The 14495-nt window shown below is 55.4% G+C and overlaps 1 protein-coding gene across 2 annotated transcripts in view; it reads left to right on the forward strand.

Moving 5' to 3' along the window:
- The window catches only part of KIAA0930 (KIAA0930 ortholog), a 41791-nt gene extending 32148 nt beyond the window's left edge, over window positions 1–9643 (forward strand). Inside the window, exons 4-10 of one of the 2 annotated variants that reach the window (XM_087448757.1) lie at window positions 49–126; window positions 490–591; window positions 1875–2015; window positions 2630–2824; window positions 5767–5944; window positions 7474–7632; window positions 8186–9643. In XM_087448757.1, coding sequence (XP_087304883.1) covers window positions 49–126; window positions 490–591; window positions 1875–2015; window positions 2630–2824; window positions 5767–5944; window positions 7474–7632; window positions 8186–8226 — 894 coding nt within the window. In that variant the 3' untranslated portion in view covers window positions 8227–9643. The remainder of the gene's footprint in view (window positions 1–48; window positions 127–489; window positions 592–1874; window positions 2016–2629; window positions 2825–5766; window positions 5945–7473; window positions 7633–8185) is intronic. The other variant, XM_087448758.1, reaches the window with a different exon arrangement.
- Window positions 9644–14495: the final 4852 nt, after the last annotated feature.

Genomic DNA, 14495 nt, shown 5'->3' on the forward strand with positions numbered 1-14495 from the left:
CCTGAGGGACAGCAGACCCTCCACGCACTGTCCTGCTCTCTCTTCCAGCTGGACTACATGGTGACATGTGCCGTGTGCACACGCGCAGATGGGGGCGACATCCACATCCACAAGAAGAAGTCTCAGGTGAGCCATGGGGCCGAGAGCCCCCAGACCCCTGACTGCCAGCTCAGCCCAGAATGGCCGCTCTCCGCTGCCCAGTGTTTATTTTGGGAGGCAAGTCCTCCTCCTCACTTCCCTGCCCCAGAGGGGAGGGTCTGACTCCAGAGATCCCTTCACCTCCTGGGGTCCTGTGTCCTGTGAAGGAGCACAGAACCAGGTCATCCAAACAGCTCCTTCCAGAGCGGTTCCCTGTGGCTTTGGCCTGGCTCTGAGCGGTGTGGCCATGGTGACCTGTGCCTTGGACAACACGTCCCACTCAGTTGAGGGGCTCTGGGCCGGGGTGTGGGCTGGGGCCTCACCCGGTCCTTAGCATCTCCTTTCTTTCAGCAAGTGTTTGCGTCCCCCAGCAAGCACCCCATGGACAGCAAAGGGGAAGAGTCCAAGATCAGCTACCCCAACATCTTCTTCATGATCGACAGCTTCGAGGAGGTGAGCTGTCTCCCTCTAGGTTCCCCCATCAGAGAACGTGAGAAGCTTGTCTCCCTCGGCCTCACACCCTTTCAGAAAGGGCACTGGGAACGGGGTGGGTCCAGACGTAGCTACACACGTGGCCCCCACTCTTCCCGCTCTTTGACTCGGGGCAGGTGAGTTAGCTGTGCTCTGAGCCCCAGTTTTCTCTTCTGTAAGATGAGCATCGTGATGGTCTGTCGTACTCACCCATCGGGGTTGGAGATCAAACGAGCTCTGTGGGAGGATCCATCGTAAACTCCTACCAAAAGGGCCGCCCGGGCAAGAGGAGTCATTACTGTTGCCATTAAACTCTAAATAAGTGCCCCAGCCCTGCACCGTCTTGGGATCCTAGGGTGTCAGAGGGGGGTGGGCCTTCAGAAGGTATCTGGGCCAACCTTTTATGTTAAACTTGGGACCCAAGGCAGAAGGTGACTCGCCCGGGGAAGCCCAGGGTGTGGGAAGAATCCAGCTGAGCCCCACTCCCGATGCCGCCCGGCTCCTGCCTGCCACTCTCCCCCATCAAGGCCCTGTCAGCGGGGCGTGCTCCCGTCCAGAGGCGCTCAGGCCCTGGAGGACTTGGGACGAGGGGCCGTGTCTTTCAGGGTCTCTTCTGGATTTGATGGGGTCTTGAAGCACCTTGGGCTCAGGGTTCAGCGCCCTTTCCAGGCTCACATAGCTCGTTCATGGCAGAGCCGAGATTTGAGCCTGAGTCCCTGTGACCTTAAAGCTCGGTCTGTACACCAGCCCCTGGGGGCAGTGACTCGGGCAGGCGGTCACCCTGTCAGCGCTCCTCAGCCTGTGCCTGTGCACAAGCTGCAGCTCGGGGCCGGGGGGCGGGCGGGGCTGGCTGCCCACAGCCAGAGTGAAGAAGATTCTGGAATGTGGGCCACACAGTCTTTGTAAGCTGTCTCACTCCTTAGCATGAGGAAGTGTGAGGAGGGAGCGTCTTCCCAGGGCCAGCGGGGCGGGTGTCCTCTTCCGGTCTCAGAGTCACCGTTGTGAAATACCCCCTGCCCCACAGTGAGGCTGTTCCTCTTCCTGTGCTGGCCTCAGTGGCGTGGTGAAGAGCTGGGTGGCCTTGGGCAATATCTTGACATCTGTGGCTCAGTGTTCTCACCTGCAAAATGGGAGTTTTCCGAGCATCCTCCCTGGCCAGCCTGGGCGAGTGAGGGGGGTGGGGCGGGGGAGCTGGCCGGGCTGTGCTTTCGGGGGTGGGCAGCTGACAGTCATTGTCCCTGTCCCCTCCTTGCGCCCCACCCCAGGTGTTCAGCGACATGACCGTGGGGGAAGGAGAGATGGTCTGTGTGGAGCTGGTGGCCAGCGACAAAACCAACATGTTCCAAGGGGTCATCTTTCAGGGCTCCATCCGCTACGAGGCGCTCAAGAAGGTGTATGACAACCGCGTGAGTGCGGGGCAGGCCCTTGGTCTCCCAAGGACTCGACCTTGTCTGCCCAGGGCCTGGGGCCGAGCATCCCACAGCCCCCTTCTGCCCAGCTCTGTGCTGTAGCTGCCCCTCCTCAGAGCACCTGCCGCCCACCCTGGGCCCCTCTTAGGTGGTTCAGGGCCTACCTTATGTTCGTTCTTCATAGCACGTCTCAGCCCCCAGGGCCTCCCCGAGTGAAAACACCCCTGACATCGGCCCCTGGCTGATCCAGGTGGTGGGGCCGCTCTCCCGCAACCAGGCCCCATCCTGAGGCTCGCCGCCCTCAGAGCCCACGGAGGAATGAGTCAGGGGGAGGCGGTCCCGGATCCTGCGGGGTGGGGGCTCTGTTCCCAGCCTGGTGCTGGGCCTGCTGTGGGTCGAGGGTCGTCGGGGTAGAGAGGAACGTTGGCCAGGGACCCCAAGCATCCAGCGCCGCCCTGCCTGCTGGCCGTGGCCAGGTCGCCTGGGCTGCGTCTCCCCCAGAGGTGGGCAGGCAGCCCTCGGGGACGCTCCTTGGGGGATGGCCATTCCGGCTGCTGTGTCCCGGGAGAGGCCGTCTCTCCTGCGCTGACTCGGCCGTCCCCTGCCCGCAGGTGAGCGTGGCCGCCCGCATGGCACAGAAGATGTCCTTCGGCTTCTACAAGTACAGCAACATGGAGTTCGTACGCATGAAGGGGCCGCAGGGCAAGGGCCACGCTGAGATGGCGGTCAGCCGTGTGTCCACTGGTGACACGTCACCCTGCGGGACGGAAGAGGACTCCAGCCCGGCTTCGCCCATGCACGAGCGGGTAAGGGCTGCACAGCCCCGGGGCGGGGGGGCCATCCTGTCCCTTAGATCCTCTTCCCACCGTCTCCCTGATGCTTACATCCCCCACCCCGTGAGGTAGGTGTCATCATCCACTCCCTCCGGTGAGGAGACCGAGGTTCAGAGAAGGCAAGTGACTTGCCCATGGTCACACAGCAGGTTAGTGCCTGGGCCAGAGCTCTTTCTGCCTCCCTGAGCTGCCGCTGCAGCCGGGCCGAGTCTCCCGGGTCCTGGCGTCTGCCTCGGTGGACCTGCTGGGTGAGCCTGGGCACGTGACCAGCCTTCTCTGGTGAGTGAGATGGGGCAGTGGTGAGCCAGGCTCCCTTCCTGCCCTGTGAGGTTCAGCCAGAGAGGTCAGAGGCCCTGGGGCCACCCAACTCTTCTTTCGGCCCTGCCCACTTGATTACAAGGTGTGATGCAGCTAGGCTGCTGGGAGTCCACCAGCGGCCCGGTGGTAGGCGTGAGCATTCCTGTCTGCAGACCTGGGACCCCAGGCTCGCCCCAGGTCACATGGCTCTCGTGTGACAGCACTGAGCCTCGAGCTCTGCTCTTTCTAGGCCCCCATCCTTCCCCGGGGAAGGGAAGCCGAGGTCAGCACAGCTCTATTCCCAGAGCCTCCAGTGGGCCCAGGGCTCAGGCAGGAGAAAGTCTCCAGCCCCCTGACTGCTTTGCCCTGCTCGGATCTTCTGGAGGGGGCTGCTCAGAGCTGTGGGTCGTGGAAAAGGACAGTAAGTTAGTGCCCCGGGGACAGGGAGGCAGCCTGGCCCAGCCCATCTCCAGGAGAGGGCTGGAATCCCGCGCTGCTGCACGGGGGACCTGGGGCAAGTCTCTCTGAGCCTCAGTTTTCTCATCCAGAAGCAGGGTGAGAACAGCTGCTTCCCAAGGCATTGGGAGGCTCAGGGGAGCCACTGCACGTCACGCACCCTGCACGGCTGGGCCCGCAGGAGCGCTCTCCAAGTTGCAGCCTCTCTAGTTACCGTTTGCTCTTGATCTTCCGGGGAAGGTGACTTAAGAATGTAAATGGAGCATTACTGCTGACAGCCCAAGATGAGCGAGCGTGTATTTGCTATACTTCTAATTCTGTAAAAATACTTTAGCCATGCCTGTGTCCAGGTAGTTAGATGGTGGTTTTCTTTCTCTTCTTTATACCTTTTTTTGTTTTGTACCTTCTGTAGTGAATGTGTTTTATAAGCAGAACAAAACCAATAAATGCTGTTTTTTGCAAAGATGGGTGAGAATTCCAGGCAAGGGCCTCTCTCGTCTTAGGCACAAAGGCTGTTTATATTTCTGAGCTCATTTCTGAGCTCAGGAGCCTGATTTTTCTCCCTGATGCGAAATTGCCCACTGAAACTCTGACAAAACTTGTCTGTGAAAGTCCTTCTGGAGATGTGGCCTGGGCTCTGGGCTGGACAGACCTGGGCGCCAGTTCTAGCCACTTGTTGCTGAAGGAGCACAGATCCATTAGTAGACCCTCCTGAGCCTTGACTTTCCTGTGTGTCAGATGGGAGTGGATAACTCGCTCTCCCAGGGTGGCTGGGGGGCCGGGCAGGGGACGATGCCTGTGAAGGCCTCTGGCTCATAGTAGCAGGGAGGCCTGGGGTCAAGGGGAGGGACTTGCTGGGGTCACGCAGCTGTCAGTGCGAGGGCCTGACCTCCTGGGGACCGCTCAGGACCCCGCCACCTCTGTGCTCACTGTTGCTTGTCCCCCTTTTCCAGAGGGGTCATTTGTAACCAGCACATGACAAATGCAGATTCTGTGTGTATTGTGGTTTCTGGTGTCTGTTTTTTATCTTTTAAAAACCTTCCCTGACTTATGGGAGGACCGTCTGGAGCCCAGCGGCCGCCAGGACTTTGGATGTCGGAGCCGTGACGAGGAGGCTGATGGGGCTCCTGAAGTCTCAGTCCCAGCTCGTCTTGTTCCTCAGATTCTTGTTTGCATGGGGAGGAGGGAGGAGATGGGCCAAGTTCCCTCTGCCTGGAACGCCCTTCCCCCCCTTCTTCACCTGGCGAACTCCTACTCGTCCTTCAAGACCCAGCTCGAGCGGCGTCTCTTCCAGGAAGCCTTTCCTGATTTCCCAGGCTGTCGATCTGTTTGCCTCTGTGCTCTCCTGTATCCTGTGCTCCCCTTTTTCTGTCTCAGCAACCAATATGCAGTCTGTGGTTGTTACTTTCCGAGTCTGTCGCCCCCAGCAGATTGTGAGCTCCTTGAGGGCAGGGACCAGTGTCACGTGCCTGTCTGTCCTTAGTGCTACCCCCGCCTGGCCCCGGGTGGGTGTGGAGAGTGTTTGGTGACTGGACAGTGTGGTGGAGAAGAGAGGGGAGGAGGAGATGGAGGCACAGAGCTGCTGAGCCAGAGCACTTGTGTGAGAGGGTGCTGGGGGCAGGATGGGGACATGTTAGCCCAGAGGAGAGAGTACGGTGAAGAACACAGCCTTGGGGGCAGAGGACCTGGGTTGCAATCCCAGTTTTGCCACTGTCCTACTGGGTGGCAAAAGTCGAGTCAAGGTCGCTGTCCCGCCTTAGTTTCCTCATTTGTCAGATGGGGCTGATACTAGTTCCTGTCTCGTGGGGGGGTCGGGAAGGTTTGGTGGGTTCAGTGGTAGACACTTGAGCGGCGTCAGCAGCCCGTCTTACTTTGCACTTGAGCCACCCCTTAACCAGTGTTGGAGGGCTGCAAGAGGCTGCCCTGGTTTCTCGGGCAGAGCTGCCCTGAAACCATCTCCCAGTGCCCGTGCAGCCCCAGCGTGGCCGGCCCTTGGAGGGCAGGGCCAGGGACCACAGTCTCCTCTCCTCTGCCGAGTGCTCCCTCCCAGTGCTCCCTTCTGGAGCTCTGCGTCGGGTTTAGTCTGAGGCAGGAGATGCTGGTGGGCTTTGGGACCCCCAGCGGTAGCCGGGCTGCTCTGGTGACTATGCTCTTTGTTCCAGGTGACCTCCTTCAGCACACCCCCAACGCCGGAGCGGAACAACCGGCCCGCCTTCTTTTCCCCGTCCCTCAAGAGGAAGGTGCCCCGGAACCGGATTGCTGAGATGAAGAAGTCTCATTCTGCCAACGACAGCGAGGAGTTCTTCCGGGAGGACGAGGGCGGAGGTGACCCTGGCCCCTGTATGCCCCGGGGGCCGCCTGCCCAGGGCTCTTCAGTCTCCTCTTGTTCATTCATTCATTCACATTGCGAGAGCAGGTGCCTTTGGGGTGGGGAGCCACGAACAGACAGAAATCCCTGCCTTGAGAGCCCCCATTGCTGTGGTCTCAGTGTTTAGACCGTGAGGCTCGAGCGGCAGTTTGCACACGGTGTCCGGGTTCCTACACTCCTGATATTGATGGTCTGATGCTCCGCACAGAGGGCGCGAGTGAGAGATGAGCTCTCTGCTTCCTTCGTGCGTTTGTGACTTCCAACTGCGGTTGTTACTCCGCCTCAGTGCTGGCTTTAGCCAGCTCACCCTCGCGCTAGAACCTCCAGTGGGGGTGTCCCTCAGGGTCTCCCTTTGCTCTGCGAAGTCTCCTTAGGGCTCACCTGCCTTCCTGTGACGACCCGCACGTCCTCGCCCCCGGCCTCCCCGAGCCCAAGGGTGTGTGTTTCATGGCCTCCTGGGCGTCTCCGCCGGGAGGTCCCAGAGACCCTTGTCTAACCCCCTCGCGGTCTGCAGTCTCTCCCCGCAGACCTGCGCCTTCTCACTGCTCTCTCCGCACCGTCGGCCCCACCGTAAGTGGGCCGAGCAGCCAGAGAGCGGGAGTCAGGTTCATCCTGAGAGCAGTGGGAAGCCCTTAGGGAGTTCTAGGCAAGAGATTGACAAAATCAGATTTCAATATTCACAATACTGCTCAGCGGTCCCTTTGGAGAATGGACTACAGGAGGGCAGGGTTGGCTGATGGGAGACAGGTGGGAGGTTCTGGTCAGCTCTGCCCGGGAGGCCCGAGTGTGCGTGGTGCCATCATCCCCAGGACCGAGCTGGGCACCTGGCACAGCAGAAACTCCATGCGTGTTTGCTAGACTAGTGAAAGAACGAAGGACTCGCTGGCGAGATGGACTGCCCTGGGCAGGGAGCTGGGGCTGTGGCATTGAGTGGTCCTGACCGCTAGGTCCCAGAGACAGAGGGCCCTGCGGGACGAGACCCTGGCCGGGGCCGGGAGACCCCAGCGCTGGCCTTGACTTGCTCCTGTGTGAGGTGGGCGAGTGCCTTCCCCGCCTCCGCTTGTTTCCAGATCAGTAGGAAAGCGTTGATAGCCATCCCAGCCTGCCTCCCAGGGTGACTCATAAGACTGGGTGATGGGTGATGGTGACAAGTCATTCCAGCCTCACCCCTGTGCCCTGCAGACTGGTGGTGCCTAGTTTCAGTGACAGAGGGGGCCACAGGGAAGCAGAGAAGTAACACAATGTGGCCATGTGCCAGACCCCACAGAGGAAACGTGAGCCCCAGGACAGAGAAAGGGGTCAGGGAGAGCTCAGAGAGGCGGATGTGGGCCCTGAGGGCTGGGTAGGGCTGGACAGGCAGGAAGGGGCGGGGTGTTACAGCCTGGATGATAGAGCGCCCACTAGAGGGGGAGCTGGGCCCAGGAGTCGCCTGGAGTGAGAAGTGTTCTCCTTCTCCTGGGGGACCCCTGCCTGGGCCCTGACCCGGCCTTCTCCCCTCTAGCCGATCTGCATAATGCCACCAACCTGAGGTCTCGGTCCCTGTCTGGCACGGGCCGGTCACTAGTCGGGTCCTGGCTAAAGCTGAACAGAGCGGATGGAAATTTCCTTCTCTATGCACACTTGACTTACGTCACTTTGCCACTGCATCGGATCTTAACAGGTAATGTTGGTCGATGTGGGACACCAGTATCACTTCTGTGTAGCCAGCCTGATTCCTGGGCCCTGGCTTCCTGAGGCCCACTCAGGGTGTCTAACCCTGTCCCGTCCTTTCAAGTCAGGAGCCCGTCGGTAGGTTTCCGTGTGGGGCTCTCGACCTCCCTGTTCCCCTAGGGTGTCCCTTTGCGCAGCGCTCTGGCGGCCCTGCTGTCCCCTTTTGAGTGGCTTCAGGCCCCTGGCTATGCGTCCCTCTTGGGTGAGGCGAAGTTCCCGGGCCTCTCACGATGGGCGAGCGACATTGCGGGTGGTGGCTGCGGGGTCAGGCCAGCCGGTGTGTGAGCGCCACTTCACTGGGCCTTGGCTGGGCTGTGCAGCAGCTCCAAGCCTGTTTCCGGGTCTGTAAGATGGGGTGACGACAGCACTGCAGTTCTGTGGGGGCTAGAGGAGGAAGTGCACGTGGTCACTGAGCGCGGGCTCCTCCATCAATGGAGCTGTTGTCGCTGCAGCACTCGGAGTGTTAACGTCCTCTCTCGTCCGCTCCCCTCCTGCCGCCCTAGACATTCTGGAAGTACGGCAGAAGCCCATTCTGATGACCTAGCCGTGTGCGAGGCCGGCGCAGAGCCCCCAGCCCTGCCCGGCGTGGGAGTGCTGCCAAGTGCCTACCTGTCCACCGCCACCGGGGTCTTCTGTGACAACCCAGCGCCGGAGCCAGAGCCAGAGCCAGGCGGGGCCACTCGACTCCCGGGGCCAGGGCCAACTCCACGAACACCAGCCCAAACTGAAGTGCCTCTTTCTCCTCCCCTGCTGGCTCTGCTCCTGCCCCTGCGCCCACACCCATCACCTATCACCCCAGCCCGTCTCTGGAGAGCCCTCTGCACCCAGAGAGGACCAGAGACCCCAAGAAGCTGTGAGAGAGAGCGAAGGAGCAGCCAGCACCCAGAGCGTGTCCAGACCTACTGACTCGACGCTCACGTCCCGCAGACAGCAGGCGGAGACCACCTGGCGGGGGTCACTCAGTGTCAAACTGTCGACACTTTCTTCAGGAAAAAGGTGTACGAGCCTGTGATGCTGTGTGAACTTCAGCATCTGACTTAGTCCCGACTCCTGCGTCCTCCCTGGTTTACCACTTGGTTGTAGAGGGGTTACATGGGGAGATGGGGAGCACAAGCTGTTGTTGGTTTTGCCCTGGGCTGGGAACACCTCACCCCATGCCTGCTTTCAAAAAGGCCTCGAGCTGAGCAGACGGGCCCCGATCCCGCCAGAATGGCCTTTGCTTCCAGCCAAAGAGCACCGCCAACACGCACACCTCTCACTTGGAGACACACCACTCCACCGCTGCTGGCAGGACCCACAGGATTTGGACTCTGAGGGCAGGTGGGAGGGCCGGGTAGCCAGACAGGATGACAGTGAGATCTCTGCCAAGGGTGGATGGTGGGGTGGGGTTGGCATCCTCCTGGGAAGGTTCTGGGTAGAACCTCCATCCTCCGGGGGCTGGAGATGGGGTGGGGTGTTTCATCTTCCCCGGTTTCCTGGAGCTTGATTCCTTTGACTGAGTGAGCTGGTCCCATTTCTCAGACCAGCTCACTGAGGCAAAGAGGAATTGGCTTCCACGTGGCCGGTCTAGTCTGTGCGAGTGGCCGTCCAGCCGTGGGCTTGCCGGGGGCCTCGTTCCAGCCAGGAGGCTTTCCATCTGCGGCGACACGTTGTGCTCTTCTCAAAACCACGAGCCTCCTCAAGAGCAGACGCGTGTCCCCTCCCCCGCTGGGAATAAACTGTAAGCTGGGTCTCTGTTGCTATGTCGTTTTCTTTGAAGTCCCCAGGAATATTTGAGGAGTTCCTGTTGTGTGTTTAGAGATCCTCTTTGGGGGAGACAAGGAATTGGAGGGGCTTGTTCTCCCACCTATTTTTATTCCGTGCATTCCAGGGATTTGTGCTGGGCTCCGGGAACAGAGGACTACTTTGGGGCTTTCTCTAGATTTTGTATGCTGTTATTAAAAGCGAGCTGTTGCATTTCATTCTGCCTCAGTTTGCCCACCTGTAAAATGGGGCTGATACCACCTACCTCACTGAAGTCTCCAGGGTTCCAGTGCACGACTGGGTCAGGGCGCGATGGCCAGACGTTCTGCGTAGCTTGGGTCAGGTGTTAAACTACTAGGATGCTCCCCCCGCCCAGTCACCAGTCCAGGAAGACATGTGGTGGGGTTGGGTTTGAACATTGTCCATTCTCTGACAGCACCCTGCTCATGCTCGGCTGTATCTCAGCTCTCTGCACGATTTCATGTCCCAAAGCAGTGTCTCAGGGCAGCCCAGAGCCGGGTCTCGCCCCAAAGCGTGGGAGCAGAGCCTCAGGGAGCCGCGGCCCTGTGTTCCAAGATGCCGTCTGAGTGTTCTCCAGGGGAGCCGAATGCTGCCCCTGAGTTTGTGTCCAGGGTGGCTAAATGAGAGCTTTTTCTTCAGGAACTTTTTCTCCCTGCTCATCTGGGGTCTGAAGACTCTGGAACTCAGTTTTGGGGAGAAATACAGTCCTGATGTCTCTTCCGTGGAAGGATGAGGTAGTTGAACACGTGCAGAAGTGCAGCGGCCCTCCCTCTGTTCTCAGAGGTGAGGAACGGGAGAAGGTCCCCCCAGCTGGAGCCAGAAATGGGCCAAGCTCTGAGGCTCGGCCACGGCTCCTGGCGGGGCCCTGGGCGAGTCAGGCTCCTCTGTAAAATGACAAACGTTAAGTTCTGCCTGCCCTGCAGGGTAACTGAGGACCAACTGCAGTAGCCGGTGACATGCTTTGCAGGTCTCAGAAATGTGTGCAGTGGTGGATTTTAGAGCCCATACCTCATCTGTATGAATGTGAACAGAGGCACACAACGGTTTGGCTGTTTTATACCCAACACTTAGGTAGCACGTCGGGTGTGCAGGCCCCGTGTGAGACATTCAGGTACTATCATTATCCCCATCTTCCAGATGAGGAAACAGCCAGCGAGAGGTCAAGTGAGCTGCCCAAGATTGAACAGCAAGTGGTGACGGCAGGGGTCCAAGCCAGACATCCGGCCCATCTACACTGAGCACGACACTGTGCTGCCCGCCACAGACGGACCCATGTTTGGTGGAGTTGACCTTCCTCGGTCTTTAAATCCTCCAAAGGGCACTTCTGATCCTGACTTTCAAACGTGCTGACAGGTACTCAGTGACGAGGCAGTAAGCTGTGACCCTGAGGCTGGTTTTTTCAAAGTGACAAACCAGTAACAAATCAGTAACAAAGAACTAGAGTAACAAGTGGCAGGGCCCGAACCAGCACCCCAGCATCCCGGGGTTGGTCCATTTTTACTTCTTGCAAGGCCGTCTTTAATCTTGCTGGGAATGTGACTGTCTCTCGCAGAACGCAGGGACGACCAGAGTGCGTGCACGTTTCTTAAATGGGATTGAGAATTAAAGTACAGTTTTCCCTTGAAGAAACCTAGGTGTCCCTTTTCAGGACATTGATGAGAAAGTTACCCTTTTATTCTTTTAGAGAGATGTCGTGGTCCTAGAGCCTGGTAGGTAACATACCATCTGCATTCCCTCTTCGTTCAGCACCCGAGGGCTCGGGCGTTAGGCGTTGACATTCTGGTGTCTTACTGGGACTTCCAGTTGCCTGTAAAAACAGCCAAGGCTCATTATTCCAAAAGAATAATATTATTTAAAGCATAAGTAACAGAGAAGTAGTCAGAAGAGAACAAAAAGAAGTAAGATATTCTATCGCCTGGTCACCTTGGAGATGGGTTTTCTGACGAGTCGAGTCCTTGCTGACATCTGGAGTTTCCAAGGACTGTGAACAAATCGTCAGAAATCAATTAGGTTTCTATCCACATGGGACAATGAGAGTAACGACATAAAGTCATGTTCCTAATGTGACTTTTTTCCCAAAGAATCTAGCTAGAATCTAACCAGGATCTATTTTTGATGTTTTAATCACCAATAGACTAGTTAGTAGACTTTTGAAGAATCAAGGGAGAAGTTTTTTTTCTATTAAAAGACATTCCAGAGGAAAGTCCCTCTGCAGATGGTGTATTCTGATGACTGACTGTTGAAAAATATATTTGACATTGTCATAATATGGCGGTTTTAAATTGTCGGACAAAATTCTTTGAAGACTTACATATCAAAAGTCTGCCAACTTTGTGATGAGCCTTAATAGGTTTCACTCTGGTATATATTCTGTTCAGTTTTCCAGTTTAGCTGGAATTTAGTTTCATATCCAGTTTCAAAAACCAAGTGTCTTTTGATATTACTTTGATTCTTCCTGTTCAGGCTTTCTCTCTTTGTGTCAGAACGCAGAATTACTTCTCTTTAAAAAATAACCACCCTGACAGGACACAGACTCTGAGAGATAAAAATGCCAGTGCTGGCCACCATCTGGCCCCTGAGCTTGACGAGAAGTGGCCTTTGGAGTATCAGGAATTGCTGCTCTTTAGGCCAGGTGGCCAGAGTTCCACCCCTCCCTCTTGGGAGATGACCTCTGGGAGTCAGGTTTGGGTGCAGCCTGGGGCTTCTCTTCCTGGTTCCTTTTCACTGACTGGGCACTGACATGATCCTCAGTGGAAGAAGGACATTTCTTCCGGCCCTTTCCCTGAGCCCCTGGAACAAAGAGCCCTAGAGAGCTCCTTGGGGCACCACACAGAAGCCAAGTCACTGAACACCGGTGGCTTGGGGTCAGAGTTCCACGGCGGGTGGACCTCAGAAGTGGAGGAAGCCACGGACTCGTGGAAAGGGGTTGTGTGTATTACAGTGTTCTGTTCTTCCCGAGGCAAGCGGGCATTTTTATTGTCGAGGTTCCAGTCTGAGCTCAGCAGATCAAAAATAACAGTGATGCTCCAGCTCTGCTGAGCAGTTGGAAGCATCCAGGCTTTCTCACCTTCTTTGTTCTTTAGTTCCTTACTTTGTAGCAGGTTGGGTGATTTAGGTGTAAATAGTAATCTTTTATGGTTTCCAAATGAATTCTGTGTATGAGAGTACTTAAACCTGCAGAGAAAACCTGTAGAGATTTTTCACTACTTTGAGGCTTAACTAAAGTGATTTCTACAAAACATATTTTAGCAAAAACACCGTGACGACATCCATTGAACATATTAGGATCTAATTGTCAGTGGTATTTCCATAAACAGCAGCAGCAGCTTCTGGATGAACCATCTTCCACATACAGTGGAAATAATTTCTAAGCAGTGCTTGTGGTTGGCTGTTAGCTCCGCTTTATAATTTTGCATTTCTTTTGAAAGTTGATTTGCATGTTGGATATTAAATTTATTTTTCTTCTGTTTTTTCCTCTAATGAATCTCTACTTAGTTATTTTTTCCTCCAGTAGGGTATTTCAGATTAAATACTCTACAGATGTTAGAGCAATGCGATAACTTAGTGATTAAACCTTAATTTGTCCCCAAAGATTTCTTCAAGAACTCTTTTTGGAGCTGTCACACAGGTTACTTTTTGAAATGTTCTTGGAGACTGACAGAAACCTCCCCATGCCCTGGCTTTGGCAGTCCTAGGAGTCGGTGAGGGGGTCGGCAGGCCGGCGGCTGTGGTTTGGTCAGAGGCTGTATTTGCAAAATTAAATCATAAGAGATGTTTCGGGTTTAGCTCTCAGCCCCCGTGAAGTAGTATATACCCTTTCTGTTGTGAAGTTTCCCAAGCTTTTTCTAGACAGCCTTTTAAAAAGCCTTCACAGAAGTGGGAAAATGAGTGGAGCATAAGTCAGGGGTCCCGAGTTCAAGTTTAGGCAGGCTCCAACAAGCTGGCTGGACTTCTGGAAGATGGCCTTTGGACCCTGGCTCCCTGTTGCCTCCCAACTCTGTAATGAACAAAGCTGATGCTGAGCACGCGGGCACGTTCTTTGGGCTGACGCTACCAGAGCCCGCTGTTGCAGGTTCATCGGCGATGGAAGCAGCCTGGGAGTCCCTCTCACGCAGTAGGGTTTTTCTTTCCATGGCCAAGTGAGCTGTGGGTTATGTCACAAGGTCATGGGTGCAAGTAAGGCCTAAGACACAGTAGAAAGTTATAGAAAATGAAGGACAGTAAAAAGGGAGGTCTGAGAGGAACACATAAACAAATCTAGAAATACAGTGAGGGTCGTCACATCAGATGACACCTCTTGGGAACAGTCACTGCATTAGAAACACCTGAGCCAGAATTTTCTGAACCGGCATCACAAGGGCAGACTGTACAAGATGGTGGTTATGAAGAAGGCAGTTCAGTTGATAAAAAAGACAACTTCCTTGCCATCCAGATTGAAGCCCTTTCTTGTTTAAATAAGGAGGTCCCTTTAAAATGGTCACCTGAAAAATACGAGGTATTTGGGGAGAAAGTCTCTGCCCTGGGAGATACCTGCAGTAACCTCATTCCTATCGATTGCCTGCTCTTGAAGGCAAATGTCGCTGTTTGTTCTTTTATTCTGACCTAGATGAACTTTTAGGAACTACTGTCATGCCCTAGCTTAGGAAAAAATGTTGACTGGAAGAGAAAACGTTTGGAATTTTATACCAGGAGGAGGGGAAATGTACAATAACCTAATCTATACGATACCATAGTTCATTGTATATATACATGTTGAATGTACAAACATGCTGTACTTTGTGCTTGATTGTTAAAATGACAGAACAGCTGGAGAATTTATACACGCAAGGGAAAATATTTGTTTTGGGGGATAAAACAAAAGATGTCTTTTCTTTTGCTCACAGCTTCATCGAATTCCCTCCTGACTTGGCCTCTACATAAGCCAACAGGTTTAACAAGATATTTCTTTCCTATATGTGGATTAAGGGTCTTTCATCTTGGAATCTGACTTTAATAAAACAGACTGCTCAGTTTGAAATAACCATGGTTTTTAGTGAACTTTAACGATTA

Source organism: Ceratotherium simum, chromosome 25, assembly GCF_057802395.1.
Source record: "Ceratotherium simum simum isolate JZ-2026a chromosome 25, ASM5780239v1, whole genome shotgun sequence".
NCBI lineage: Eukaryota > Metazoa > Chordata > Mammalia > Perissodactyla > Rhinocerotidae > Ceratotherium > Ceratotherium simum.